Source organism: Lutzomyia longipalpis, chromosome 1, assembly GCF_024334085.1.
Source record: "Lutzomyia longipalpis isolate SR_M1_2022 chromosome 1, ASM2433408v1".
NCBI lineage: Eukaryota > Metazoa > Arthropoda > Insecta > Diptera > Psychodidae > Lutzomyia > Lutzomyia longipalpis.
In genome coordinates this window covers 18632548-18659342 of record NC_074707.1, presented here as the reverse complement: position 1 = coordinate 18659342, position 26795 = coordinate 18632548, and the positions used below count along the sequence as shown (strand labels likewise).

At 34.8% G+C, this 26795-nt stretch overlaps 2 protein-coding genes across 8 annotated transcripts; both read right to left on the bottom strand.

Annotated features, from left to right (window-relative positions):
* Positions 1–217: 217 nt before the first annotated feature.
* LOC129795589 (cryptochrome-1-like) lies at positions 218–5223 on the bottom strand. Of its 2 annotated transcripts, none has more exons than XM_055837019.1 (6): positions 4698–5223; positions 2717–3003; positions 2318–2569; positions 1647–2238; positions 1199–1513; positions 218–1122 (listed from the first exon to the last, which is right to left on the bottom strand). In XM_055837019.1, the coding sequence occupies exons 2-6, from the start codon at positions 2962–2964 to the stop codon at positions 292–294; spliced, it is 2238 nt and encodes a 745-aa protein (XP_055692994.1). In that variant the 5' UTR covers positions 2965–3003; positions 4698–5223; the 3' UTR covers positions 218–291. The 2 variants fall into 2 exon arrangements, with proteins under 2 accessions (XP_055692994.1, XP_055693003.1); XM_055837028.1 differs by having other exon boundaries at positions 1647–2229; positions 4698–5221.
* A 1041-nt stretch (positions 5224–6264) lies between these two features.
* Positions 6265–26536, bottom strand: LOC129795562 (sodium-dependent phosphate transporter 2). 6 transcript variants are annotated; one of them, XM_055836967.1, is made up of 9 exons: positions 26369–26529; positions 13926–13972; positions 12282–13841; positions 9847–10272; positions 9531–9704; positions 9014–9458; positions 8673–8942; positions 7887–8072; positions 6265–7778 (listed from the first exon to the last, which is right to left on the bottom strand). In XM_055836967.1, the coding sequence occupies exons 3-9, from the start codon at positions 12472–12474 to the stop codon at positions 7493–7495; spliced, it is 1980 nt and encodes a 659-aa protein (XP_055692942.1). In that variant the 5' UTR covers positions 12475–13841; positions 13926–13972; positions 26369–26529; the 3' UTR covers positions 6265–7492. The 6 variants fall into 6 exon arrangements, with proteins under 6 accessions (XP_055692942.1, XP_055692974.1, XP_055692953.1 ...); XM_055836999.1 differs by having other exon boundaries at positions 9014–9416; XM_055836978.1 differs by having other exon boundaries at positions 13893–13972; positions 26369–26500.
* Between the last annotated feature and the right edge of the window lie 259 nt (positions 26537–26795).

Genomic DNA, 26795 nt, shown 5'->3' with positions numbered 1-26795 from the left:
AATTGACGATAGAGACTGCTGAAGACGATTTCCCGCCGGCTGACGAGCCACAATTTCTAAAGGTAAGAATTTTATTTTAAAAAATACAGAAGAATGTTCTTTTCGCCGGGAAAAGCATCCTAGAGATAGGAAAAATCAAACCTGCTGAAGAAATTCTGAATAAAGGAAAATTCATTCAGCCGCTGAATATTTCCGGTTCAGCACAGAAAAACGCGCAATTTTTTGGAATACTTTTTTTCTAAAATTATGTATTTAGGTATAATTTATGCTTTTATGCTCACAAAACACTCCTCATTTATCTCCACTCTCCTCCTGAATATCCTGCATGTTAGTCAGCTCCTGATTGACTTTCTGTCCCGTTGTGTTGACGAGGAAAATGTCTTCATTCTTATCTTGATCCATCTTGAAGGAATCCTGTGTCTGGTAGGCACCCTGCTCATCCTCTTCTTCCTTCATCTTCTCACCGAGTTCTTCGCCATAGCTGAGATTTTGGTAGCTCTCGGGGAATCGTGAGATCTGCTGAAACTGATGATTTTGATCGTTATTCCCATAGCTGAGAACTTCATTCGTTTGCTGCTTCATTGGATCATTGTAGCCGATATTTCTGTGCAGAATAATTCGGGTATACTGCGGATTCTGCTGCCTTGCGCACTCTTCCTGCTGCACATAGGCCTCCATGTCCTCCATGGGGATTTTGTCGTAGTTGCACTGCTGCTGTGTCTCTTGTTGCGAAATCATCTGCATGGTGTACTGATTGTGGTATGTTTCCTGCGTTGGATGTTGGTTGTCTGTCTGGTGCAGCGATGTTGTGGAGAGAACATGCTTTGGTCGCATAAAGTACGCAGCTTCCATACCCTGCACAAGATTCGCCGTGGTGGCATCGTGAATTTGCTGTGATTTCGGACTGAAGCTGTACATTGCTTTTGCATCATCACCACCTGCAGTTCCACGATATTTTGCCAGTTGCTGGTACACCTGCTTCATGCGTTCCATATTGGTGCGACTTGCAACAGCATGATTCACCATTGGAAGTGGATAATCCTTTCCGATGATGCATTTAGTTGTCCTTTGCACACTCTCTGGTGCATTCCATGGCTCATGAATGTACTTGGTGGGGAAGTTCTGTAAAAGTTTCAGGAAAGTTTTTAAATTATCATATTACATAAGAGAAGAGAAGTAAGAAATGGGAATCACCAACCTTCAGTACTGGTAAATAGCGTCGAATGTAGTCCCCATTTGGGTCAGCTTTACGACCAAAACGTACGGGGCAGTAGCAATGGAAGAATTGCTGAAAGAATGAGGAGCACGAGAGCCACATCCACATGCCAGCATTCACAGACCAGTCAGCATCAAGGAGCAACTCCTCAAACACCTTCATACCCTCCTCCCAAGAAATCCACAAGTCTCCTCGCGTGAGGAAGCACGCGACCGCATGTCGTGCCAGGTGATGAATCCACCCCTCTTCCCGTAGCTGCGTCATAATTGCATCGATCCAGGGGAACCCCGTTTGACCCTGTGTGGGAGACGTGGGTGATGTTTATGAATAGCTAACAACAACCACGCTTATTGCATAATATCAGCTGATTGATTGGACCTCATGGTGCTAAATGCTACATAATCATTACCGGTAAAAAATAACAACTTACATTGGCCCACTTGGCGAGAGCTTCTGCATTCCTATCCCAAGGAATCTGCACACAAATGGGATTTCCAGACATTTTGTCAAAATTGGGATTCTTCGTGGCGGCACAGTAGAAGAATTCCCGCCACAGCAACTGCCCGTGGAGTGAGAGTGGCGGATAGGCTCTCTTGATGTTCTTGTAGAGATCTGTTAGCTGATGGTAGAACAAGCGTGTGCTCAGGCAGCCAAAGCGCAAATACGGGGAGAGTCCTGTTTGACTTGCCAGGAGAGACTGTGGGGTCATCTTTGGACGCCCAAAGGATGCTACCCACGCTTTGCGTTCTAAATGCCGCTCCAGTCGTGCCAATGCTTCTGTCTCACCACCCACCCACACTGGTGGCTTGAGGATGTCAATATCAAATCCCAACTCTTCCAACGTGGGTACACCGTACTTGTCATCGTGATCCTCATTAATGGGCGTGTAGGCTTTCCCAATGGTTTCTTGCGTCACTGCTGGTTCAGCCGGAGCTGGGGGATCAATTGTGGCGATAATAGCTTGGAACTGGTGGTACGTGAGCGGAGCACGGCTACAGTTCTTCTCGATTATACTGCAAAAACTCAAGAAGATTAGAAATGTTAAAGAGGAATTCCCTAAAAAAATCTTCATTGACTGAAGAAAATTGCAAAGATGTTTACTTATCGAGCTTGTACAGCGTGTGGGAGACCTTGTGGATGACCTCAATGGAGAGCTCTTTGCACATTTCCGAAATATTCTTATCACGCACACGCCCAAATGGTTCGGGATCTTCCTCAAATGTAAGACACGTGGTACCCCAGTCCTTGAAGAGCTTGGGCAGAGCATCAGCCGGCTGACCACGAATGACAAATAAGCGTGAATTGAGCTTCCGTAGACTTCGATCTAAGTCTTCGAGGCATTGTAGGAGGAATCTACAAGGAAGTTCACGTGGTGGTGGGTGGAAGAGACAAAATGTTAAAAGTCTTCCCAACAAGTCTCCTCAGCAGGAAGTCACATGGTGCATTCGCGTGATTGCATCCACAAAACAATGCGGGGAAAGAAAAAGTTTTCAAACTTACCGCCATTTATTGATGCCCACATTTGAACTTCCTGCGAACCAGGGATCAATTACAAAGACACACCGAAAGGTTGTGGCTCCAATGATGCCGCTTAGCAGTGCAGGATTGTCGTGTAAACGGAGTCCCTTCCGGAACCAATGCACTGCATGCTTCTCCCGTGGTGGCTGCTGGTTTAGCTTAACACCGGAATTTGCGGATGTTGTTGGTGTTCCGACACCCCCACAGTTGCTGCCACTATCTCCTGGCATAATTATCCTTTCCAAGGGTAGGTAATTAAACGATTTTTTCTACGAGGAGATTTTTATATTTGTTTGAGGATTAAAAATGTTATTTTTATGCTAAAAAAATATGTTAGATTATAAAATATTGCTTTTGATATTGCACAACATGTTTGTTTATCCTATTTTAAACAATAGATGCAATTAAAAATGCAAAATTATCGACTAGACATACTGTGAACACGGTACAGTGTAGCTATATAAAGCTGCTGTGAAATTACAAAGAAAATTCAAATAACCGAGCTAGGTACCTATTATGTAATTGAGAATCATCCGCAAATCATTGAAATAAATTATAATATGAGTTTTTGTAGAGAAAGATGCGACATTATGGAAAAGCTCTTTGTCGGAGAATTTTATTTTGTTATTAAAAATCAATTGTGAATCATTTGCAACTTCTATAAATAGCCGTAGACAGCTAAAATATGTAATTTGCACATTAAATAGATGAGAGTTGTTCAATAAAAATTTGCATAAAAGTGAAGCTCATGATCAGATAATGCAAAATATAAATAAACACGCTTTTGAATTTATGCTTTAAAATCTTTTTTTTTAATCAATGATCTTTTTAAATCTCTTTAGAATATGTTAAATCATGAGAAATGTTACGAGTTTAGGACAAAGTAATGGCTCAATGGATGGCAAAAGGCTTGAGAATTCTCCAAAAGGGACAAAGATTATTTTACACCAAATAAAACTAAATGATTGAGTTCTTAAGTTTAAGGAGTTAAAGAAAACTTTAAAAAAATTTATAAGCAATAATTTTGAAATTCTGCTGAATAAGAATTTTCCATAAATCAAACCTCTCAAAAGAAATGCATGATAAAACATCTAGAAATCGGAAAAGAAGGATTTTCTTTTCATTAAAAAGACAAGTTTCTCTAAAAACTTCTAAATATCTTCTGGATAAATGTAAATAAATTCTTATATAAAATTATTACCCAACCAACTCTCAATTTGAGTGAATTGAAAAGGATTTTCCTTACAATTTCTTTCAGGAATGTTTAATCTATTGTAAGAATTGTAAGAGACATTCCTACATTCTTAGCCACGTGTCTCAGGATTCGCATCTTGATGACGTAAACTTGTGAATTTTTGAATGATTTAATTCGTCATGAAAATTATCAATTTCCATTGATGGAATAACATAAAAGAGAAATTTTGCATTTATTCTATTTCAGAGAGAAAAGATTTCTAAGGAGTGTGTGGGATGGAACAGAGTAAAGATATTGGAAAGAATTTTTAAAGAAATGTTTCTATAAATGGCATATAAATGGTCTAAATATAAATTTTAGATTTTTTTTAATGAGATCAATTAACATAGAAATGTTAAAGAAAATATGCAAAGGACGAGACGAACGAATCAATTTTAGTTTTCCATTAAAATATCTATTTCGGAAATTGAATTATTTATCTACAATAAATAAATAATAAATTTATTGGCTTTCTTCATAAAAAAAACCTTTTCAATTTTCTAAAGCTTCGTTGTGATTTTTGGAGCAATTTGAGTGAAATTAGTCATGCAAGAAATATATCAAACAATTTCTGAAAGAAGGTTTTGTGCACAACAGGAATTTTCTTACAAAACTATTCAATAATATTAGAATTTTCTTAAAGCTTAAAAGTATTATTTTTAAGCATTTTTAGGTACAAGTTGACCTCTCTTGCCTCCCTACTTTTTTCTTCTATTTAATTGTACTTACTGTATGATGAAAGACTTTTTAATCCATTAAAATTTCTCATTGTAGTTTCACACAAAAAATCACTTTTATTGTACACAATAAAATCATTTGTATATTGAGAATCTCTGGAAGAGAATTCCTCCTCAATGTATATTCTTAACGACTGTCTTATGTAATCAAAACTGCCTCACACTGGAGCGCGACGATCAATTGAATTAAAAACGATTTTTTAATAGCTTAAAAGGCAATTAATGTCTCCATAATCCACTACGAAAAGTCCACTGACCACAGAATCATTGCTGAATCACGCACAACTGAGCAAAAACTAAGTGGAAGGTGCTTTTAATATTTTATAGGAGAAGTATAAAACTTTATAATTAAATACTTTGCAATAATTCACCTTCCTGCTTCTATGGGGGTTGTACGACTGAACGGCACTACATTTGAGCGGCAACTGAATGGAAAATCCAATATAGAAGATCCAGATTCCAGTGAAAAGGCACAAAAGACACGGCGTCCGCCACGTGATTTGGACCCATTCTACTGTGCCCAGAGCAGGCGTCCGACGGGTAGTCACGTTGCCGGTGGCGTGCTCACCACTCCACGTACTTCTTCAAAGCGCACTCATACAGCCACCGGATATCGTGCGGGAAGTGGGAATATTTCATTCGAACACACACTGGAAGCATACATAACAGATTTGCCAATGCGCCAGAGATGGGCATTGCATGAACACGCGGAGCTTTTCCCCAGAACTTTCCTCTTGTACATTCCACAACCAATAGATTTTGTGTTAGATAAGAAACATTTAAATGGAATCTTGTACTTTAATACATGTTCAATTTACATAATCATCGAAGAGTATTGCATTGCAAAATAATTGTGCATGAATTGATCCTTTGGAGCCTTTGGGCCATATGGACGTAGGTTCCGTTCTGCGTATGAAGTAGATGGTGGGTAGCCTCTGGTACATAATCACTCAATCAATTTGATTCAATTTTGTTTCTTATCCTGATCCTTGCGCAAATGATTATTAAATATTTTACGAATATTTATTTAAATTAGTTTAAACCAATAAACTGTAGGCTAAGGTATGCTTTATGATTCAATGAGAACAGATTAATTTTCATGGAAAAAAAAGTTTTTCTCAATAACTCTTAAGCGAGCCATTTAAATAGGCTATAAATCACAGAAAAGCTCTATCTCAAATGTGAGTTATAAGTTTGATCAGAAAATATTTAAAATTGCTTCATCTGTTGCTGAAGAGTTTAAGGAAATATCTCTTCATATATGACACAACTTCAGAAAATTTTAATAAAAAATTATAAATTTTTACCTACATATTAAAATAATCCATAAAAGATTTTCAAAAAAATCATAAATTAAATTAGAAGTCTCACCACAGACTTCACAGTAAAAAGAATCACAGCTAAAAAATCCTTCAATTGGGGCAAAGAATTAGAATAATTTCTCACAGGGTCAACAAGGGCAAAAAAGTTCACCCTCACCTACCTTTTCATTATGCGGAAAAAAGCGGAAAATCTCGTGAAAAACACATTTTTGCCGTGAAAATTAACAATGCAGCGTATTCAGTTGTAATTGTTTTATTTTTGAAATGATTTATCTTGTTTTTTTTTCTCTTATTTTTTTGTTGTCGGGAAATTAATATTTTTTTAGGTCCGTCTGTGAGTGTTCTCAAATGGGAATTTAGAGTGTATTATAAAAATATATTGTAGACTCTCTCAACATTCAATTTGATGGTTATTCCTTGCATTTTTTTGTTGCTTTTTTATTTCTTTTCACAAGAGCATAAAATGATGCATAAAATTTATTTTATTCACTACATTTCTTTCTCGTATGCTCTACTACAGTGTCATTGTTTTTATTTATTTCTTTTAATTCTACAAAAGAAAGTATTATAGGCATCAACATAGAGTAAGAGTTTTCTTTTAGAGTATAGACAAAAAAAATTAAGTAAATAAATCCTGTGAAAGACAGAGTTTTTAAGAATTTGTGAATGGATAAAATTAAATCAGCAACAACTTTTCTATTTTTTTTCTTTTAAAACATAAATTCCTGTCTTTCGGAGGTTTTTTTTTCCTGGAGTGGGAACTTAAGGAATTTATCACTTTGTAGGTTTCACTAAGAATTCTTCTTTAAAAAAAAATCAAATATTTTCTATCACTGGGATCATATTTTTCCTATGAAAACTGATAAGCCAAGTTCTATTTTTTGTGGACAATAAAATTCTATATTCAATGGTGGTTGTGTTCTCAAAATGCTAAATCAAACTTGTTCATCAATATCTTTTAGTTTATATTTAAAAAAAATCTTTATTTGTCTTATAGCTGAAAAATTTCTCATTTCGCACAGCGATTAAATTACGAGCTTCATTTACATTAAACAAATATAGTTTAAGTTTTTTTTCTTTAATTGATTAAGTATAAAAAACTGAAAGAAACCTTTTTTTTGCCGTCGTATAGCATTGTTTTATCAGCAAAATGCCGCTGTTGCCGATTCTTCTTGTAATTTTTTTTCTTCAAATTCACCTGCCCTATCTCTCTTTCTTTTTTTTCTTTAAGTAACTACACATTATTTTGTTAAATTAAGAATCCACAGTAAATTTGTGGATGTCTAATTTTTTGAAAAGAAAAAAATAATTATTAAAGTATAAATTGTTCTGCGCTTAATAGGTATTAAGTTTAAATATCAATTAAGTAGTTCTCGTTTCTCTCTCTCCTCTGCACAAATACACTGATGATGATATTTCACACTCAACTGCATTAATTTACTCCTTTTTCCTTCTTATTTTCCTTTTACAGAAATATCGTAACAAGGAGATACATTAAACCTGCACTGAGGGCAGCTGCAATTGGAACTGTAATCACCCAGGCGTACACAATATTCCGGAAGAGACTCCAATCGACTGCCTTCTCCGGTATCTCACCCTCATCTTCCGCGGGTGTTCGGCACGATTTTGCTGTGTTCGCATAACCAACAAACACCACGGAGCCCACTTTGCAGTGTGTCGTGGAGATGGGAATGCCAATTTTACTTGCCAGCAGAACAGTCAGAGCAGCTCCAATTTCAATGGTGAAACCCCTGAAGGTGAGAAAAAATCACATAAATTAGCAAAAGAAAAAAAAATAAAGCAAAGAAAAGCTTCTTGTATATCAGAGCAATTTGAAAGATAAATCCAATAATACTTACGTTGTTGGTGTGATTTTTGTTAAATCATTTCCAATTGTCTGAATAACACGACGTCCCCAGATCCACAATCCCGTAGCAATGCCCACACCACCATAAACCAAAAGCCACAGCGGTGTTTCGGACTTTTGAAGTGCACAACCATCCTTGAAGATCAAATAGAGGCCAATAAGGGGTCCAATTGCATTGCTAAAATTGAAGCAAAAAGGAATATTTCATTTAATTATTCTTCTTCTATTTTATTTGAACCATTTTAACCCTCAAAGAACAAGAAAAAAAACTCTTCAATGCGACCTCCTTTAGTGTCCCTTTATATCAAAATAAAATCATAACATCTAAAATGCATTTAACCGTGGAATTAAGTGAACTGAATTAATTTATCTCAATTGACTAGCTCTATTGTGCGGGGGGGTTTGGGATACACACATATTGTGTGTTTATATAGCTGTGGCATTTAGATGTGTCGCAATTTTCCACGGAACTTTGCTTTTATTTACTCAAAAGAACAAGGTTTTTCGATACAATACAGAATATATTGATTTCAGAGGAATTAATGTTGCGATAAGGGTTATACAATTTGCGCAAAATAAGGGAGAAAATTGCCAGCTTTGATAAAACATGTATTGGAAATGCACGAAGGTGAACTTTAATTGGGCAACGTCCTCAATTTGAGAATTCAAATTAGATTATACTTTCATTTGAATTGTTTTCAATAACGAAAAACCTTTGTAAAATCAATTCTTGAAGGAACTTTCATAAGAAGAAATTCTTTAGAGAAGAAAAACTCACCTCACGTCATTTCCACCATGAGCAAAACTTCCAAAGGTAGCCGTGAGAACTTGCAAGTAGGAAAATAGTTGGGAAACATCTCTCGATTCAGCTGCTTTGGGTACACCAGCTTCTTCGGCATTGGCACCGCCAGAAATAAGGGGGACACGACTTGAATTGGGTGAGATTGTTGTTGAAATCATATGATCCAAACTTCCACCACTTTCCACAGTGCTGAGATTTTTCTTTTCTCCCCCAACAGTGGCACTCTCCACCTCCAAAAGGTCTTTCCTGCAAAATATAAAAAAATATTTCGTTAAGAAATCTCCTTAACAATCATTTTTCAAAAATTTTTAACGTACTTTTGAGGCGATAAGTCCACCATTTCTTGCTCTTTGAGGGCATTTGCAACTGGGGGACTCTTGGACAAGCCATTTTGGTACTCATCGATGTAATTGAGACTCGTTATGGTGAGATCTGTATTGTCCAAGCTTGTCTTCCCCAAAAGATTCTCCGCACGCTTAATGATACTCGGATCGATTTTGTAGTTCCCATTTGTTGTCCCCTTGGTGTTGGTGAAGCCATTGAGATCACAATGTTTGGTCAAATTTGCATCGGAAAATATCTTAGGTTGCGGTGAACAGCTACCATTTGTGAGAGATGTAAGCTCAGTGGTTTCCGTAATAGCTGGCAATTGTTTGCCATCGCATACGAGATACAATTGGCGTTTGTTGCGCTTCGGACTGCCACCGGGTGATGATTCAGCTATTGGTGTGGGGACAGAAAAACGCATGTTGAGTTTTTTTGCTGTGTGGAACGAATTAATTGTAAAATGGTGCCAAGAAGTGGCAAAGTTTTCTCTCTCTCTGTATTATTTACCATCTGAATCACCAAATGTGAATGTTACGGGCTTCTTTGATGATTTGGGGATGCCCAAGATGCGCCGACGCTGGAGTGGAACGAGAAAAACTTGCACGATCACAGCCACTAGCAATCCCACACCGATACTCGCAACAAGTGCCAACCATGTGGGGATGCCATCCATGTACAGTACTAATGGGGAGAGGGAAAGAATTATAAATATTGGGGACACTCACTTCTGTGAGAGAGTTTCTTCTGGGTGAGACAGATGCAAAGAAAAAAAATCTTCCTCTAAAAACAAGAATAAAAAAAGAAAAATTAGCAAAAAACTTACATTTTGGTCCATCGTGCACGATACTGAAGACATTGACAAAGATTGTGAGTCCATAGAAGATTGGAAGGGACAAGAGACCAGCTCTCAGTGGATTCTTTGCTGCAATAATAAAATTGCGCAGCAGCCAGAAGAGACCCGTACTGACAAAACCACTTATGAGCGGTGAAATGAACCAGGAAGCAACGATTGTACCCAATGTTGCCCAGTTGATACCCTGAAAGCCGCGTGCCACCAAACTAAAACCAATTGTTGACCCAACAATGCTGTGTGTTCCGGAAATTGGGAGTTTTAGGAATGTTGCCACCAACAGCCAAACTGCACTACTCGTAAGTGCAGCCACGCATCCAAACATGAGCTCTTTCTCCGAATTTTCATACATGCCCACATCGAGGATGCCTTTTCGCATTGTATCAGACACCTTGTAGCCTAAAATGAGACACAAATAAAAATAAAGAATTTCTTTTAGTTCATGTTGCGTTTTAGCCTTCAATGAGGACATTTTCCTCTCTCTCTCTGTCTTTGCATTGTAAAAGAAAAATCTATGTGGCGCTTCTTCTGATGGTGAGAGTGGTATTTTGCTTTCATTTGAAAGTTATTTCTCTTCTCATGGCTATGTCGCCGCGTATCCCAAGATGTCCCAAAATTTTCTTTATTTTTGGGATCAAAAATTTTAATTCTTTTTCAACAAATTGAAATTTTATTACAAAATATTAAAATTCTGCAACGATAAGTAAATAATGAAAATTCAGCTTTATTCAACACAAATTCTTGACTGATTGCAAATAATAAAAAATAATGTAAACAAGCGAGTTTATTTAATTGAGATATCTTGTCTGATATAAATTTAACAAAAAAAAAACAACCATTTCCTAGAATAAAATTGAAACATTTCTAAATGAACACCACACCTCAACATCATCAAATCCCGCTGATATACATAATATTTATACATACATATGTATGTATCAAGTACATATTTTTATATTTACTCATTCGACATTGCATAACATGAAAACTGCTCTGAAATGCGACATAGAAGCAGTAAAGTATATGTACATAATCGTAAAAATGTGTATTGGCAACGCAATTGTGTATTATTTATGCGCATAATTGAGATTGTAGAACAATCCTTTTATTTACTCTGCCGCTCTACTATGTATATGCCAATCCGGTAGCACCCACCCTCGCAGAGCTGTTTGCACTGTATTCTAGTTGATGTGACAGGAAAAATGGAGAGATAGTTGCTGCATATCCTCCTTCTCTATGGTGGGAGCGTGAGCTTTGAATGCAAACCGGGGGTGAGGTGAAAAGCAAAAGAAAACACGCCACAGCCCAAGTCATGTATGTTGATACATCGATGACTTGCCTTGGCATTGATGGGAGCACAAAATGCGCTATAAAGCACAATCGTATAAATCTTATGTCACACAAAATGCATGAGAAATCCGGTATTAATGCATATCACTCAAAAATGAGCTTTCTGTTTCTACTTTCAACCCATCTGTTTCTCCTCAATCAGATGAAATAATGCAATAATGCCACTTAAATCATTTGCCAGGATGGTTAGTTTTTTTTTACTCTCTCTCTCAGATAGGTAGTAATTGCTTGCAATAATGACAATATAATTAAATAAACAACATCTGCCACACTTTTTTTAATCAGGAAATTTTTTAAGAAAAATTTCTGACCTTTGAATCTCTTTAATTGCTTTCTCAATCTCAAAAATTGTCTTCAACTCTCTTAATATTAATTTATGGATGAAAAATAAATTCTTCAATTGAAATATCAACACCACCACCACCCATTTTGAGATCTTGAGTATTTTAGCGAGATGGTTGGATTCATTTTAAGAAAAATATCCACAGAGGTTTATTTTTAATTTAGGCATCAATAAAAAATCTTGATTTATCTGCACACGCGAAGAGATTTGACACAGCAATTTAACGGTGCAGCGATTTAAGATGAATTGATGTGACAAAAATCAGCAAAATATTTTTATTTTTTCTTCAACATTTCTTTTTTAAGTTTATACTTCACATTCCCTCGCGCATGGAGATGATTTGTGAATTAAATTGAAATTGATTGAAGGCATTCATTGCGCGCATTGGGGATATGGTGTGCGCGAGAGGTTAATCAATTGCATTGCTTTTTCTCGCGCGCAGAGACGATCAATCAATTGAATAAAACATCGGGGAACGTATAAATAAATTTATGTGTCACTGAACAGTATATTTTCAGCAATATATATAGCACATTTTATTGATCAATGATCACGCTAAAATGTTCAACGTTTTTGCTGAATTTCAAATGGGACAAATGATAAGTAATCTTTGGGCATTCAATAAAATGTTTGTTCACAAATTCATTGGAATGGCAACATTTTTTCGTGGTGTGTTGAATATAGAAGAAGAGGAAAAAAAAGAGGGAATATTTACCAATTAGAACTGCGCCCGCAATTTCGCACACTGTTGCTAACCAGCACGCCTGGCGGAGGGTCAAAACTTTGGAGCCCACACTTGTGCCGAATGAGTTGGCCACATCATTGGCGCCAATTCCAAATGCCAGGATAAAGGCAATCACGAAGCCCACGATGACCAGCCACAGCAAATCCACACTCATTGGATCCATGTTTTCCTTCTTTTTTTGTTCCTTTTTCTCTCTCTCTCGAAGTCTTCTTTTCTGTTTCTTAGCTTGTGTGGTCTCGTGCAGGAGTTTTTTTGCACACTGGTTCAAAAGTCTTTTTTTTTATTGGATCTTCTGGTAATTGTTTTTTTTTTTAATAAATTGTTTAAATTGGGAGCTTGGAAATAAGAATGGATTCACAGGAATTTTCAATGAAGGAGGATTTTGAAAGGATGTGTTGATGTTCTATTATTTTTTTTCTCCACAAATACTTGAGTCGCTCTTTATTGACTCTCTTCGATTCGCAATAAAACAACTGTAGTAGTTTACACACAAAATTAATTCTAATGCCTCAAATTACTCAAAAAGAAAAAGAAATATTGATTAAAAATCAAAATTCTTCGCAAGAAACAAACCCTTTTCTTCTTTTAAATTAAATTAAATTACCAAAAATGTTTGTTGAGATGTTTTTGAAAGGATGAAATCAGAAAAAAAGATATTACAACTTGATTATTTTTTTTTATTAACGTAAGAAAATTGTAAATAGCAAGACGTCTACTATTTTTTGACGCTAAAAAAATTAAGATCAAAAATATATCACACCTCTATGGGTTCTAAACAAACATTTTTAGCGTTTTAATCTAATGATGTCAGGTATGTAGGGTGTTGAATAGACAGCCATTATTGATTTTTATTTAATATTTTACTTTTCTTCCTAAAAGTTTCGCGTGGGCAACTTCAATTACCCTTTTGCTCTAAATAAATTAATAAATTAAGATGTTTTTTCTTCGTAAAAAAATGAGATTATTTTCCTACAAAATTCGGAAATTGAGATACTTTTCTTCTATAAAATAAGGGAAAATGACACAACGGGTGTGCCTTCTTCACTTACTTTCTTCTAATGCTTCTAATGTATTTTAAATAGTTAAAATGTAATTAAGTTACAAAAAAATACTACAAGGCCTAATGCAAAAAGTACTCAATCAATAAAATGGCAAACAATCAATCAGAGCAAATTACGCACAAAACCTCTTCTCTAAATGGATTTTTTTTAAGGAAAATAAGAAAATTTCTCTTCTACGTTACACAAGCAATTTTCTCTATGCAAAAAATTACTTTTACTTTCAAAGGATAAGATGAGGAAAGGATAAGATTTTGGTAGGATTTTTTTTAAATTTGATCCTGAAGAAACTTTCACTGATGATTTAAATTGTTGTTGGTTGATTAATCTTTCAGATCCTTATTTTCTTAAGATCTGAGATTTTTCGGGATTTTTATTATTTTGTAATTAAGTAGAGATGATAAATTTGTTGTTGATTTTACGTAAAAGAAACAGAATCGTGTTGTTGTTAGGTTGTTCTGCTTGATAGTTTCTGCAATTTTACAATTGGTTATTTTGACTTTTTTGTGTTCTATTTACTGACGATGCGTCAAAGATGATTCTGTATGGGCCGCACCTTAGGCACGGGATGTTGACAATTTTCTTGACTGTAGGTACTCATGTCTGGAAAGAAAGAGAGAAAGAAAAGAAGTTAGATTTAGCGCTTCCTTTTACTACACAATCTAATTCTAAATTCTACTCCTTTGAGGAATTATTTAGGTCACGAAATATATTTTGGAAAATTTATAAATAAAACTTCCTGCTTTTTCATTGAAAAGATGTCGATTATTTTGAGTTTTCTCGGTAATTATACGTTTGTTCTATATAAATTTGTAATTTCATTCAACTTGTGGTCGACTTTCCGTGTCATATTTTTCTCGGTTGGGAAAATATATTTCCGAAATTAATATATTATGATCAAAGCGTAGTAATTATATTTCTGTATGATTCTCAGAAGGTGAAACAACTCTCCATGTCATGAATAATGGAGCATTAAACTTGTGGTGAATTTTTTGGCGAATCATGTCAAGTTATTTTGAGATCTCCTGTCATTTTTGCTCATGGACTTTAGAAGGGGCAATTTGTAGAATATATACTATACACACTTAAATATATATGTACATAATTCCAAATGGAAAATGATTCATTCTTAGAATCTCAAACAACGTCATTTGATTTTGAAGAAAAAAAAGTTTGGAGTAAACATTCGTTGTTTGCGAATATAGAGAAGAGAGTAAGAAAATAATAATAAATAATATTAGAGTCAATGCTATTTACTTTTGGGATTAAAGGTTTTCCAACCACCCTAATTTTAAAGGGACTTAAATGAAAATTATATATTTGGGGTAGGTTTTCTAGGGAATTTTTTGACTAATGCGGCATTCAGTTTACTTTAAAGATCGATTTCATCTTAAACCCCATTTTTTTCTTGAAAAAATATCCCCCTAAATTGTAAGTGAATGACATTGGGGCAATAAGAAACTGTTACTAAGCGTACCGTTAAATGTTTACCTCCGTATCTTATTTCGCAATGATACGGCGTATTGATTTTTCGGGTATATTGTTATCAATGCCCTTGCATTGAATTTCATCCACGCGCCACAAATGGCCAAAACCACACACGACTACCTACATCTTCTGACACCCCCTTGCGCAATCCCCAAAGCTGTGCTTGGGCTAAAGCTTTACCGAAGAAGATCTAATGACACACTCAGAAGGGGCAAAGAGCTTCAGGCAGGAGAATCTCAATGAGACAACACAGAGCAAGAGTGCTCTCATTGTGTAAAAGTTGATAGCCACGAGAGGCGGCCACACCGCCAAAACGTGCTTGACGCAACTTCATAGCTCCGGTGGCTGACGTAAAAGCTATAATAGAGCTCGAAATACACGTGATTCCACACATTTCTTTTTTAAACATCCAACACAATGAAAAACACGAATAGACATCGTGCTTTAAGTGTAGAATAAAATGTAGAATTGCGAATTTTTTTTATCGTCGGTCTACCTTGTAAAATTCCTCTTCTTTACATTTTCTTGCTAACACTGCAAACATTTGCTTGATGTTTTTTTTTTTGTTAAATTTCATTTAGCTTTGGTTGGTGGTATACCCTCAATTCACTTTAATCTTCAATGCTGCTACATACACAGCAATTATTTTTAATTGGAAAATATAGACTATAAATCTAAAAGTTTTTCTTTTTATCAGGCTGCGCAATGGGGGGAGAGGATGGAGTTTATTGAGAAGATCAAACGGCAAGTCAATTTGATTCCTATTGGAATTCCAAATGCATTATTGAGTGAAGTTTTGTTGTTTTTTTGTGTGTACCATCATTCTGCGAATTGGATATTGCTCACGAGGCAAAAATTCATTTGCCTCGTGTCGTTTTATGCTAATTTCCCATTTATCATGATAAATATGATAGAAAGCGCCATAATTGCCACGAATATTTTTTTTCTGGGATTTTTGTCTGCGCAAATTTTATTTTAGCTCATTTTTTTTTGAAAAGAATTCTCCGAAAAAATAATGACGAATCAAAAGCACAAGAAAAAATAAATAAATAAAATGACCATGTGCTTTCACAATCTTTTTTTTCGCACTTTTGCATTCAATTAACCCGAGAGGAAAAATGTTAAATAAATATCGGAGGAAATGGTGGAAAGTCTGACTGAGATTATCTCACTCTCATTTCTTGAAGGTTAATTGTGACTTTCACTCTTTTGCTTTTTGTAGGAAAAAAAACAATTTGGTGACATATTTAGTCAGCTGAAAATTAATTTTCCTTCACAAAATGTCATCTATTTCTAGCTAAACTGATAAGAATCTGCGAATGGGGGAAAATGCCAGGCATTAAATAAAAAAAAAAAAGTCAATTTAATCTCACTTCCACTTGGTGATGACATAGCGGCAAAGCAAAATTTATGCTACTACTCGGCTAAAATACCCCTAATTGATTGGAAATTGTTACTTTAAGCATGACAAATCAATTCCTTGACACCTTCATTGATTTTAGCGCTGCGATACAACATACTTTGCGCCCCCTTGATAACACTATCAAAATTCCATAAGGAAAGTCAGCAGCAGCGGGGGAATAAAAAGTTGCTGAATCAATGTTCAAGAAATTTTTGTGTGGGGCTTCTCGCAAAAGGTAATCATTTACCTCACAGTTTTTTGCACCGAGAGAGATTAAAAAAAATCATTTCACTTAACAGCTTTGCTTATCCCGCACCGATCTGTCCATTCTGTCGAATCGTGAATCCATCCTACACACGTTTGCAGAAAATTCATGGGACGGTTTTTTTTTGCAAAGATATTTCGCGGTTTTGTTCGCCTTGTCTCACATAGCGTTTGTGCCAAACTCCACCTTTGTCGTTGGAGTTTAAAAAAAATTTATCGTCGAATTGAATCATTCATTTCATTCACGTGAACAACAGCATGACTGAGTTTTTTTTGTTTGAGCTTCAATCGTGTAACTCTTGTTATAAGCATCATCTCAGGAAACCCCACACTAGCCGCTCATTAATCATTCTAATGGCAAATGACTTCCATTTGAGAACAATGTTCTCTCATCTGATCACGCGCAAATATGTGGGGCTTCTTTTTTGTCGTTTCTGACAAGCATCATTGTTATACTTTTAACATTTTTTTAAGTTATATAATTTGGGGTGATTTTTTTAAATTTAGAATTTTAGCCTCTCAAGCTTTTCTCAAGATTTTCACCAAGATTATCCCCTTCATCAGATAGCGAAACTAATTTTAAACACTTCCAAAGAAATAAAAAATCTTTAATTTTTCTTAATCTCAATTTAATTATTTTTCTAGCCAATGATTCTATCCCTCTGGTTGTCCCATTTTTCCAACTAATCGCGGTCATGTACTGATATACGAATAGACATTGTAAAATTGTATTTCAAAGGGCACAACGCAGGCACGCCTTTACGCCATGTGACGGAAAAGCTCAATCATATTTTGTCTCTCTTCATTTTTAATCGTAAATTGTCACCATAAACGGAGTTATTTTTATTAAGCTCTCAAAATTGGAGTACATGAAATAAAAATCACTGATTCATGCGCGCCTTATCAGGCAAGTTATAAGCGTATTTTCATGCCGTTGTCATACACACACCCCAATATTAAGTGGCGTCATGTGAAAATGAAGTGAGTTCAGCATAATTTCATTATCAGTTGGAATATTTTCGTCATCTTTATCACACTGCTGATGAATGTCACACTGCATTTTTAGCCATAGCTGCCAACTTTTTATCTCAAGTATGAAAATTTTTGTCATGACAATTTTATAACCTTGCATGATTTAAAATAATCATCATTGCTAAAAATAACTAAACACCCCCTCATCGTTCTTGCTCATCATTAATTAGTTCATAATATTCTATTTACATTTTTGTAATAAAATACCTTTTAGGCAAAATTCGCGAATAATTTATTTGGATGTCTTCACGTATTTAATTTGCGACATTTGCCGAAATAAATTAAATATTTCAAGGAAATAAAAAAAAGCAGAGCACAATTAAGGTTAAATGCGGGTACCTTTTTAATATGTATTAAATTTATTATACCCGCGTGAAAAGATTAGGGGCAATTTTATATAATTTTTTTTAAAATTCTTTTTTATACAAAAAATGATTCCATTGAAATTTTTTTTCTTATCAAATCTTTTTACTTCCTTGTAAAACGTACCAAAGTACAAGGTGAAGGATTCTCAAGATCAAAAGAACAAAATATACTTGAAACTACATTAATGTTAGATATACTTTGTAAGCGCATGTTCGAAGAAGAGGTTTAAAATAGTCATATCAAGCATATAGAAAATTGCAGTGTTTTGAACTTGAAACATATGAGGTTATCAATATAATTGCACATCGTATGCATTTGTAATCGAGAAAGATCAGAAATGCATTTTTTTCCGCCACCATTCACGTCAATGAAATATGATTCGTACTGCAGGAGAAAGAAAATTATTGAAATATAATCCCATTTTGGCTCGATGTCAATCAAGAGGTGAATTTAATCAAGGAGAAACATTAACACACGGAAAAAAAAGAGCAAATCATTATCATTTGCGTTTGTACAGATTAAATGGATGCTAATTCCACTAAATTCGCTTTCACATGATTACATTGGGAGTTTTTTTTTGCGCATTTGAGAAGTACAAAACACCCACTGATTTGTGATTAAACGTAAATACGTAGTGGATGATAAAATGATGGGTGGGTGGGTGAAAAAAAGAGAAATAAACTCATGGAAAATTATTCAAAAATTATACTTCCGAATTTGTCTACTCTCTCTCCCTCTGCTCAAGTTCAACACAGTCCACTCGCACAGAACTCATTGCCAAACACTCTCGGACATAAATTTAATAACAAGGAACACAAATTATATCAGGAGTGTCTGTTCTATATATCGAAAAAATATATATTATATAGCATTGAATGAGTATAAGCAAATATAAACGCAATAATATGGCATGAAAGACACACAAATTGGTGGAAAAACTCATATAGAACAATATTTATAATTTATATCGTCTCCGAAATGTGTGTATTTGATATATATTATATATTTTTATGTAGTAAATGTCCGGTTATATGATTGACTCTTGTTGATACACAGATTCTGAGAACATTTTGCAAAAATAGACTATACATAGGCAGAAAATCGTAATATCGAGTTTTTCCGAGGACACTTTATGGAAAGAAAACCGGACGTTGTAATTAAAAAAAAAAAGACAGTTCAGCTTTATTTTTTACTGGTTTTTACTCAAAAAGGTAATATTTAGTCATTAGATGTGAAAAAAACAAACAACATTTTTTCCTTCTTTTGCTTATTTCCATTTACATACAAAAAAAATGTCTTTTTCATTGCACAAGTCCAACATTCTAAACTTGTAGCATAGAGACTAATGGATAATGTTGTTTTGCTCAATTTCCATCTAAAATTGCACCACCAAATATCGCATCATTGCAAATAAAATTTTGCATTATTTCACAATAAATTTAAAAGCATGCTCAATATGGGACTTGGACAATCTTCTTCACAAAGTGAAGGATATCTTTCTGGCAGATAAACCATTTGAACTTCCTTGAGCACGAGAATCACATTAAACACGCTTTATTTCACCTATATATATTCATATATACATATTTGTGTGAGGAAGAACCGAAAGAAAATTGAAACGAGGTCATTATAAAGATACACACTTCACGGGAAAACATGTCTAATTTGTCACTCCGTGGCTTTTCCTAAAGTACCTAATGCTCTACTTCTATAAAGAACATAAAAGTTTTAAAGCTTTCGTTCTATATAACATACATATTTAAATTCCTTTTTATTTAAAAGTTTTAGGGAATTTTCCAGGAAAAGTATTTAATGAATTTTGTAATAGGTTTCTTTATGTTTTATGGAGTGTAAAGTGGGATCACTTAAGATATTTAAAGGCTAGTTTTGATATAGTTTTAAGATGAGATTTTAATTTATTTAGATTTTTTTCGATTGTCTAAAAAAATTAAAATATGTCTTACTAAAAAAAAACATTCAAATTAAAATAGAAATTGAGCACAAAATTTTAAATGAAATTCAACACAAAATTTTAGAGCTTTTCAAAGTTTATTATTAGAATCCATCACAATTTTTTAAAGTCTTTTGGAAAATGTTGACTTCCAAGTATCTGGACAAATTAAAAGAAAATTATAGGAAATCATATAGAAGTCACGCAACATTATAAAGCAAAATTTCTACCAAGTCCAGCAATTCCAGTTAAGAATCGCGAAATGTTGTGAAATTCTGTTAGCAACAGCGTGAACATTTCACGAGGAATTTGAGTGAAAATATTTCAATGTTTGAATAACAATATCGTGTAAATTTATTCTATTTATTATTGACATTAAATCAAAAATTATTTATCAACTCAGAACCACTGAGAATTGCTACAGAGAGGAGTTATGATTTTTCCTCATTCTTTTGCAACAAGAAACCACAAAACTTTTTCCACCCATCCAATAAAGTGAACCTTGAACCGCAGCACGAAAAGATCTCACGAAAGTCATAAAATTGGATTGAATTTCCAATTGATTTTTCCCCGGCAAGAATAAAGGATTTTAAATTGAAAAGCTTACCACTCTCAAAGGAAAAACATTTCTCTACTTTTATTTGCAGATATAAAAATTTTGTTTCCACTTTCTCACAGAATTGAAAATCACTTGCAAGTTACAAGATAAAATTTTCGTTTAGATATATTCTTTAACCGCTACACGATGGTGCTGTGCTGAGAGTTAATTCACAAATGATGCCCATCTCGGGGGATTCCTTCCAATTTAAAGCCTTTTATTCATTTCGCGCGTTCTCTTATCAAACGTCACACGGAGCACCCAACAGGTTGTATATTTCCACATACAACGGCAAAAAAATTTTATAAACGTATTTCTTTGCGGTTATTCCCATCATCAACACAATCCCCACCCTCGCACCGAAGTTTGAATTCCAAGAAAGACGCGCAAGAAGGAGAATAACAACCTGACACCCCCCACCTGTTGTGCTGATCCTAATGAGAAGTGCGCCTTATTTGCATATTTACGCATCACAAAAGTATGTTTCGTGGGTTTTCTTCAATTCGATACAATTTATTATGTATGTAGGTATGTTTTTTTTCGTATACGTATATAGCCCACCTTCGAGTCAATCATCTCTGGGAAAATACGCGAATTAAAGCTAAGACCCGATGGAAGATTTTCTCATCTTACACACCTGTCTTCTCCTTCCCATGCACGCGGTTAGATTCCATCCGCGGAAATGGTCATACATAGGTAGATCTTATATGGATTTGTTTATACAAATGTGATTAACACGTTATAATATTTTTATGAATGGTGCAAGAGATGTTGCGGTACAAAATAATGTGGTTGCGAGGCGCCGATAAATGAATAAAAAGTCTCAATGATGGTGTGAGGGGTCTTGGAAGAAGGTATATCATGACGGAAACCTGTATTTGGCGCCTTCCATTGAAGCATTTATTAATTTTCTTACTATATTAAGTGTAATGAACAGTGAGAGAGAAAAAAAAGGCAAAAATTCCATTCGTAGTCTATATTTTAGCTTACATGTGCGAAGATATCGGAGTGGAAATTGAGAGACGTTTACGGGACAGGCAAAAAAAATTGTGGCAAGTCCATGACGCCAGCAGAAATTATATTTGTTGCTCTTGTACATTGACACACAGCGTGTTTCGTGAGTGATTTTATATTGCATAAATTTCTCAATGTAGCATGATAAATAAATCCATCCTTATAGTATAAAAGATTATTATTTCTTGTTTATTTGACTCTGTCTCCAAACAGCCTTTTTTGCGCCATTCAACCCTCCATGAAAAGCGACGTCAGGGGAACATTTGGCCCCATGAGAAAGACGTCACATATACATTTGAGACATTCATAGAGAGAGTAGAATAAATAAACAATTGAATCATAAAAAATGTATATTGTACAAGAAAAAAAAAGCTGTATTAACCCCTTACTAATCTATAGCTTTGGGAAATTTAGAAAATATCTCTCATCTGATTTTTTTAAAAGAATCTTTTGAATTATTCACAAATAAACTCATGTCCTAATTGTTTGGGGTTTCTCCCTGATTTGCAAAAACAATAACAATTACAGTTGATAAAAAATAGAGATGGGAAAACCCAGCCATAAGTCCTAAATTTTTACGGCTCATAAGAAAAAAGCATTACTTTTGCTGAATTTTTGATTCGATTTCCTCTTGATCTGCCACTCAATAAAATTTTTATTAATCATTTTAACAAGTAAGAAAACCAATAAAAAATATTATGATGCATCTTGCTAACACATAACTTGAGAAAATGAAACATATTGTCAATGTTAACACATCCTGGACGGCTTGACGCACATCGGCGTCCACTGACAGTTCTCAATTCTGTACGCTGTAACAATTTGCCACTCTTTTTGCGTTTGACATTTACCCGGTAGGAAAACTTCTCCAACATTTTTTCAGCCAATTTTGATTGCTGACTCGTAAGGTGTTCATATATGATTAATAAATCTATTATTTATTAAATTTATGAAATGATTTGAAATCAGCATTTAAAAGATTTCAAATTAGTTGTGACAAGAAAAAGGAATTATCTAGAATATTCTAGATAATGATAATTCTGGATATTATTATCCTATGAAGGAAATAGAAATAACAGACTAAGTATTTAGAATATTCTAGATTTTTTTAAATCACACTGTCACAGAGTAGATATTAGCTAAATACATGTATTATGAAGTTTTCAGAATTTTTAGAATAAAAAAGTCAACCTGCTTGTTAGCGTTATCATCAGGTGATTTAGGTTATATATTTTACGAAAAGAAAATTTTCCTCTTACATAACCTCAATTTAATTTTTGTGATAAAAAAAATGCTTCATAATGTTTAATAGCAAAAAGGAAACTCGTCTGAGAGATTTTCACTGAAATTATCCCATAAATCTGACTTTTTTCCACATGAATATAAAAGTGCGGTTATGTTGGCATGAGAAAAAATGCCAAATATGTCCAAAGATTTTTGAAAACTAAATTGTGTTTTCTTTGCGATAATTTTATATTAAAAAAAATTTGTGTTACACATAACTGAATATTGTGTCAAATAAATATTTTCTGATAACGTGCGAAGAACATAAGAACACCATGGTCCCACCGGGTAACATTTCTGGACGCCAGTGACTAATTGTTACATGTCGTGTAAAAAACCTTTGGGAAGTATTTTACCCGTCGTCAGTGTGTTAAAAGAAATTCATTTGGGGAAAAAACCCGCCCAGATATGTACGAAAAAACAAACAGCTTATCGTTAAAAATATGCCCTTTCCCACTGAATGCCGGAAGCATATCTTGCAAGTAAAATCCATTGCATTCAATCAACTTGGTCTGGGTTTGGCTGGATGGAATGCCATGACTAATATGCAACATTAATATGAATATTACAAAATAATGTCCAATATGAATAAATTGATTTTTTAATTATAAAGTCTAATAATTCATCATTCAAAGTTGACTAACTATTTTGTTAATGACACATTATATTATTATTGTACAAATAAAATAGAAGAAAAATGCAATTTAATTAAAGATTTGAAGCATATAATTGCAGCAATATCAATTAGTTGTAGTGTAACGTCAAACAGTGACTTTCAATAAAATTCTTTTCAATTTAATAAAATATGTTTGTCAATGTATAAAGTACCCTCTCAATTATACTTATATGTAGTTATCTCTCCCACAGCGGTGCTCAATGGTTTCGCAAGAGTAAGAATTTATTGTGAAATGTGGACAACTAGAACATTAATTTGCATGGTTATTTCTCTTTTGTCTACCGAAGGCAGAACTATTCGCATGAGTGGGATTCTCAAATGCTCTCCTGCACCCTTTGTAGAGATTATTTTGGGATTGTCACACCCGAGATTTGCAGCAGCAGCTCTTTTTTTTCTTCTCTACTTTCCTTTTCTTCAGATTCTCAAAACTATTTGTCTATGACCTGAATTACCAAATTGGATTACATGGGGTTAATCTCCGGTTTTTACAACAACTTTAAAAATTAATGTGGCAGGAAGTTGGTGTTTAGGCACCTCTTCTTAGGAATTCGTTATTTTGTCGTCAACTGAAACTGTCAATGATTCTTATTTTAAGCTCTTTCTAATAATAATATTTCAAAGAAAAAAATTGGAACATCCGGAGATTTGGGGAAGAAAGTAAATTTTTGATAATTTACAAAAATTATGAAAAGAAAATTGATTGTTTATATAATTTTAAGAATTTTAATGATGTTGAAAATTCGTTAAACAATTAAAGGATGAATGCAATTCAAGAATCTTCTAAGGAAAGAAAGTTCTTTTGCTGTTACTTTATTAATCTTGTCAATTAAAATAAAAAAATGCATTCTTTTGTGAAATTCAGAAAAAAGAATCAAAACCAGCAATAAAGAAGAGGAGAATTTTACAGAGAGTAATACATCAGATGTTCTGGACAAAGCTGGAATGCTGCAAATCCCACCTGTGGTGATTCATTCTCTTTTTTACTTCAAGAATAACTCTTTAGAATAAAACTTGAGAGAATCACAGGCAGAGAAATGGAAAAATTTTATGCAACATACGGCGCTTCTTTTGTCGGCACAGTACGGACTCTATACCACCCAAAATACCAGCCTAACCAGTTAACCGGGGGAAATTTGTAATTTGCGCGCGAATATTTTATGGGATACATTTTATCGCGACGTGGATTAAAATTGAATGGATATTGGTGCTCTTAATCACGAGATCGTTATGGTAATTTATTCAACAGCATGTGAGATTACGTTGCGGGCTTTCAACTTGTATACAGAGATGCCCAAAATTCGCGATTTCTTTTTTTTTGGGAACTACCCACAGAGCTTCTGTGTAAGAGTCTCAATCCTTTTAACCCTTATCGCCAAGGCAAAGTGCTTAAAGTTAATTCTCTTTTTATTTTAATGCTTTATCAGTGCTTGTCAACAGTTGAACCCAAAACTACGATGCTCTGTGTGGATGCTGTATATGCTATGTGGCTGTAATTCCTGTCGGAGACGTAGAGAGAGTGTGAGTGTGAGATTCTTGGGCTATTTTTGGGATATGTTTCGCGGTGCAAAAGATGTTAAGTCAAGAACGTGTAGGAAAAGTGTGACGACTTCTCTACACATTGTATAATGTACTACATATTCCTCCTTATTTACTTTTAGCAGTTTCACACATAAAGGAGGCGCAATATATCATTTATATATAAATGCGTGACCAGCAGGGAGGGTATTTGAAGTGAGAAAGAGAGGAAATCCCCATGATTTTTGAGTTCACAACACCTCAAATTGCAATGGCATCACGAAATTTTGATGTATAGCCGAAGAGAGGACAAAAGTGTCCTTGTTGCTGATTCCCCAAGGTGTGTGTCGCCTTTCCCTGGGCTGTACACACATCTTTTTCTCTTTCTCTGCTCTTCCCCATTTCCTCCAACCATTCAATGGGTTTTTACCGCACCATTTATGAGCAGCTGCTTTGCCATTCACAATTGTACTTAATTGCCTGGCCATTGTATGACAATACTTCTGTCTGCCGTGCAAAAGAGACAATCTCCTGCTGAGAATGTGGTGTTTTGGCACTCACAGGAAGTACCCCATCCACACACAGAGTCCAACTTTCTCCCAAATCCTGCCCATAAATTTCCTCCGCCGAAAACACAAAATTTTCCATTTTTTTGCCTCATTTAACAAAACGAGTGGTCACGTTTTATTAAAGGTAGGTACATAATGAATTGTCTCAATGATCCCCCGATGAATTGCATAACAAAGTCGTGGGATCAATAAATTCATTTGTAATTCAAGACAATTTGATGCCAATAAATCCAATAAAATGGATTAGATTGAGGATTTGCCAGGACACTCACACTACGGCGGATTCTTTTGCAAAATTCACGAAGAATCATTGAAGACACTCATTGAAGGCTCTCTTGTAGCTACCTGGGAAGCTCCCACATCCCCCACAAATGCCTCAAACTCCTGCAATTCCCTCCTGAGGGTTCCTCTCATTGCGAATTCCCGAGAAATATGGGCAATATTTTGTCGTCGCCATATTCAAGCGCTATCGATCCGGAAACTGTCGCGCATTCACTTAGAATTTCCCATTTGTGGTTCCTTCTCCACTTCTTGGGCACACGTGGAGCGAGGAAGGCGCAGGAAGTGCTCGTGAGAGATTTTTTCTAGAAGTTTTCCTCCAAAGCGCCGAGAGAATTGGAGCAAGAATTATATTGCTTTTTGCGGTGGCTAACCTTGTGTAGTGAGGGAAAATCGTGCAATCGGCTGATGCCACACAAAATCAATAAATTTTTACCCTCACACACCAGCGGAAAATCTCTCTCCCACAAGAACTTGGCATTTCGCAATGTGAAAAAAAAGCCGAGGGATGAAAAGTAGGAAAAGTCTTGGGGTGTGGGTGATAAAAATGATTCAACTTACTTATTGACAATAAATTAAGTGGGAAATGGCTCGATGTCGCACAAACACCAAACACTTTCAAGATGATTTTATCACGGAAAAATTCAAACTGATGATTTTGTGGCTGCGAAGCGCTCATATAGCCCGCAAAACTGACGTCTGCGACAGTCAAAAATTTCACTGTACAATGTGCTCTTATGGACAGTTAAAATTTGACTGTAGATTAGAGGTGAAAAAGAAGAAGAAAGTTTTTATCAGACGCGTTTTTTTGCAATTCAAAGGTCAGCCTCGTCGGCCTACTGAATTTTATTGAATGAAAGCAAAGAAACTATTAAATTACAGAAATAAAAACTAAAATTTATGGTTTAATGGTTTTAACGTTACTAACAAGATTTTATTCGTAATATAACAATGGGAAGTGGTTTAAAATTGAATTAATCAATTAATT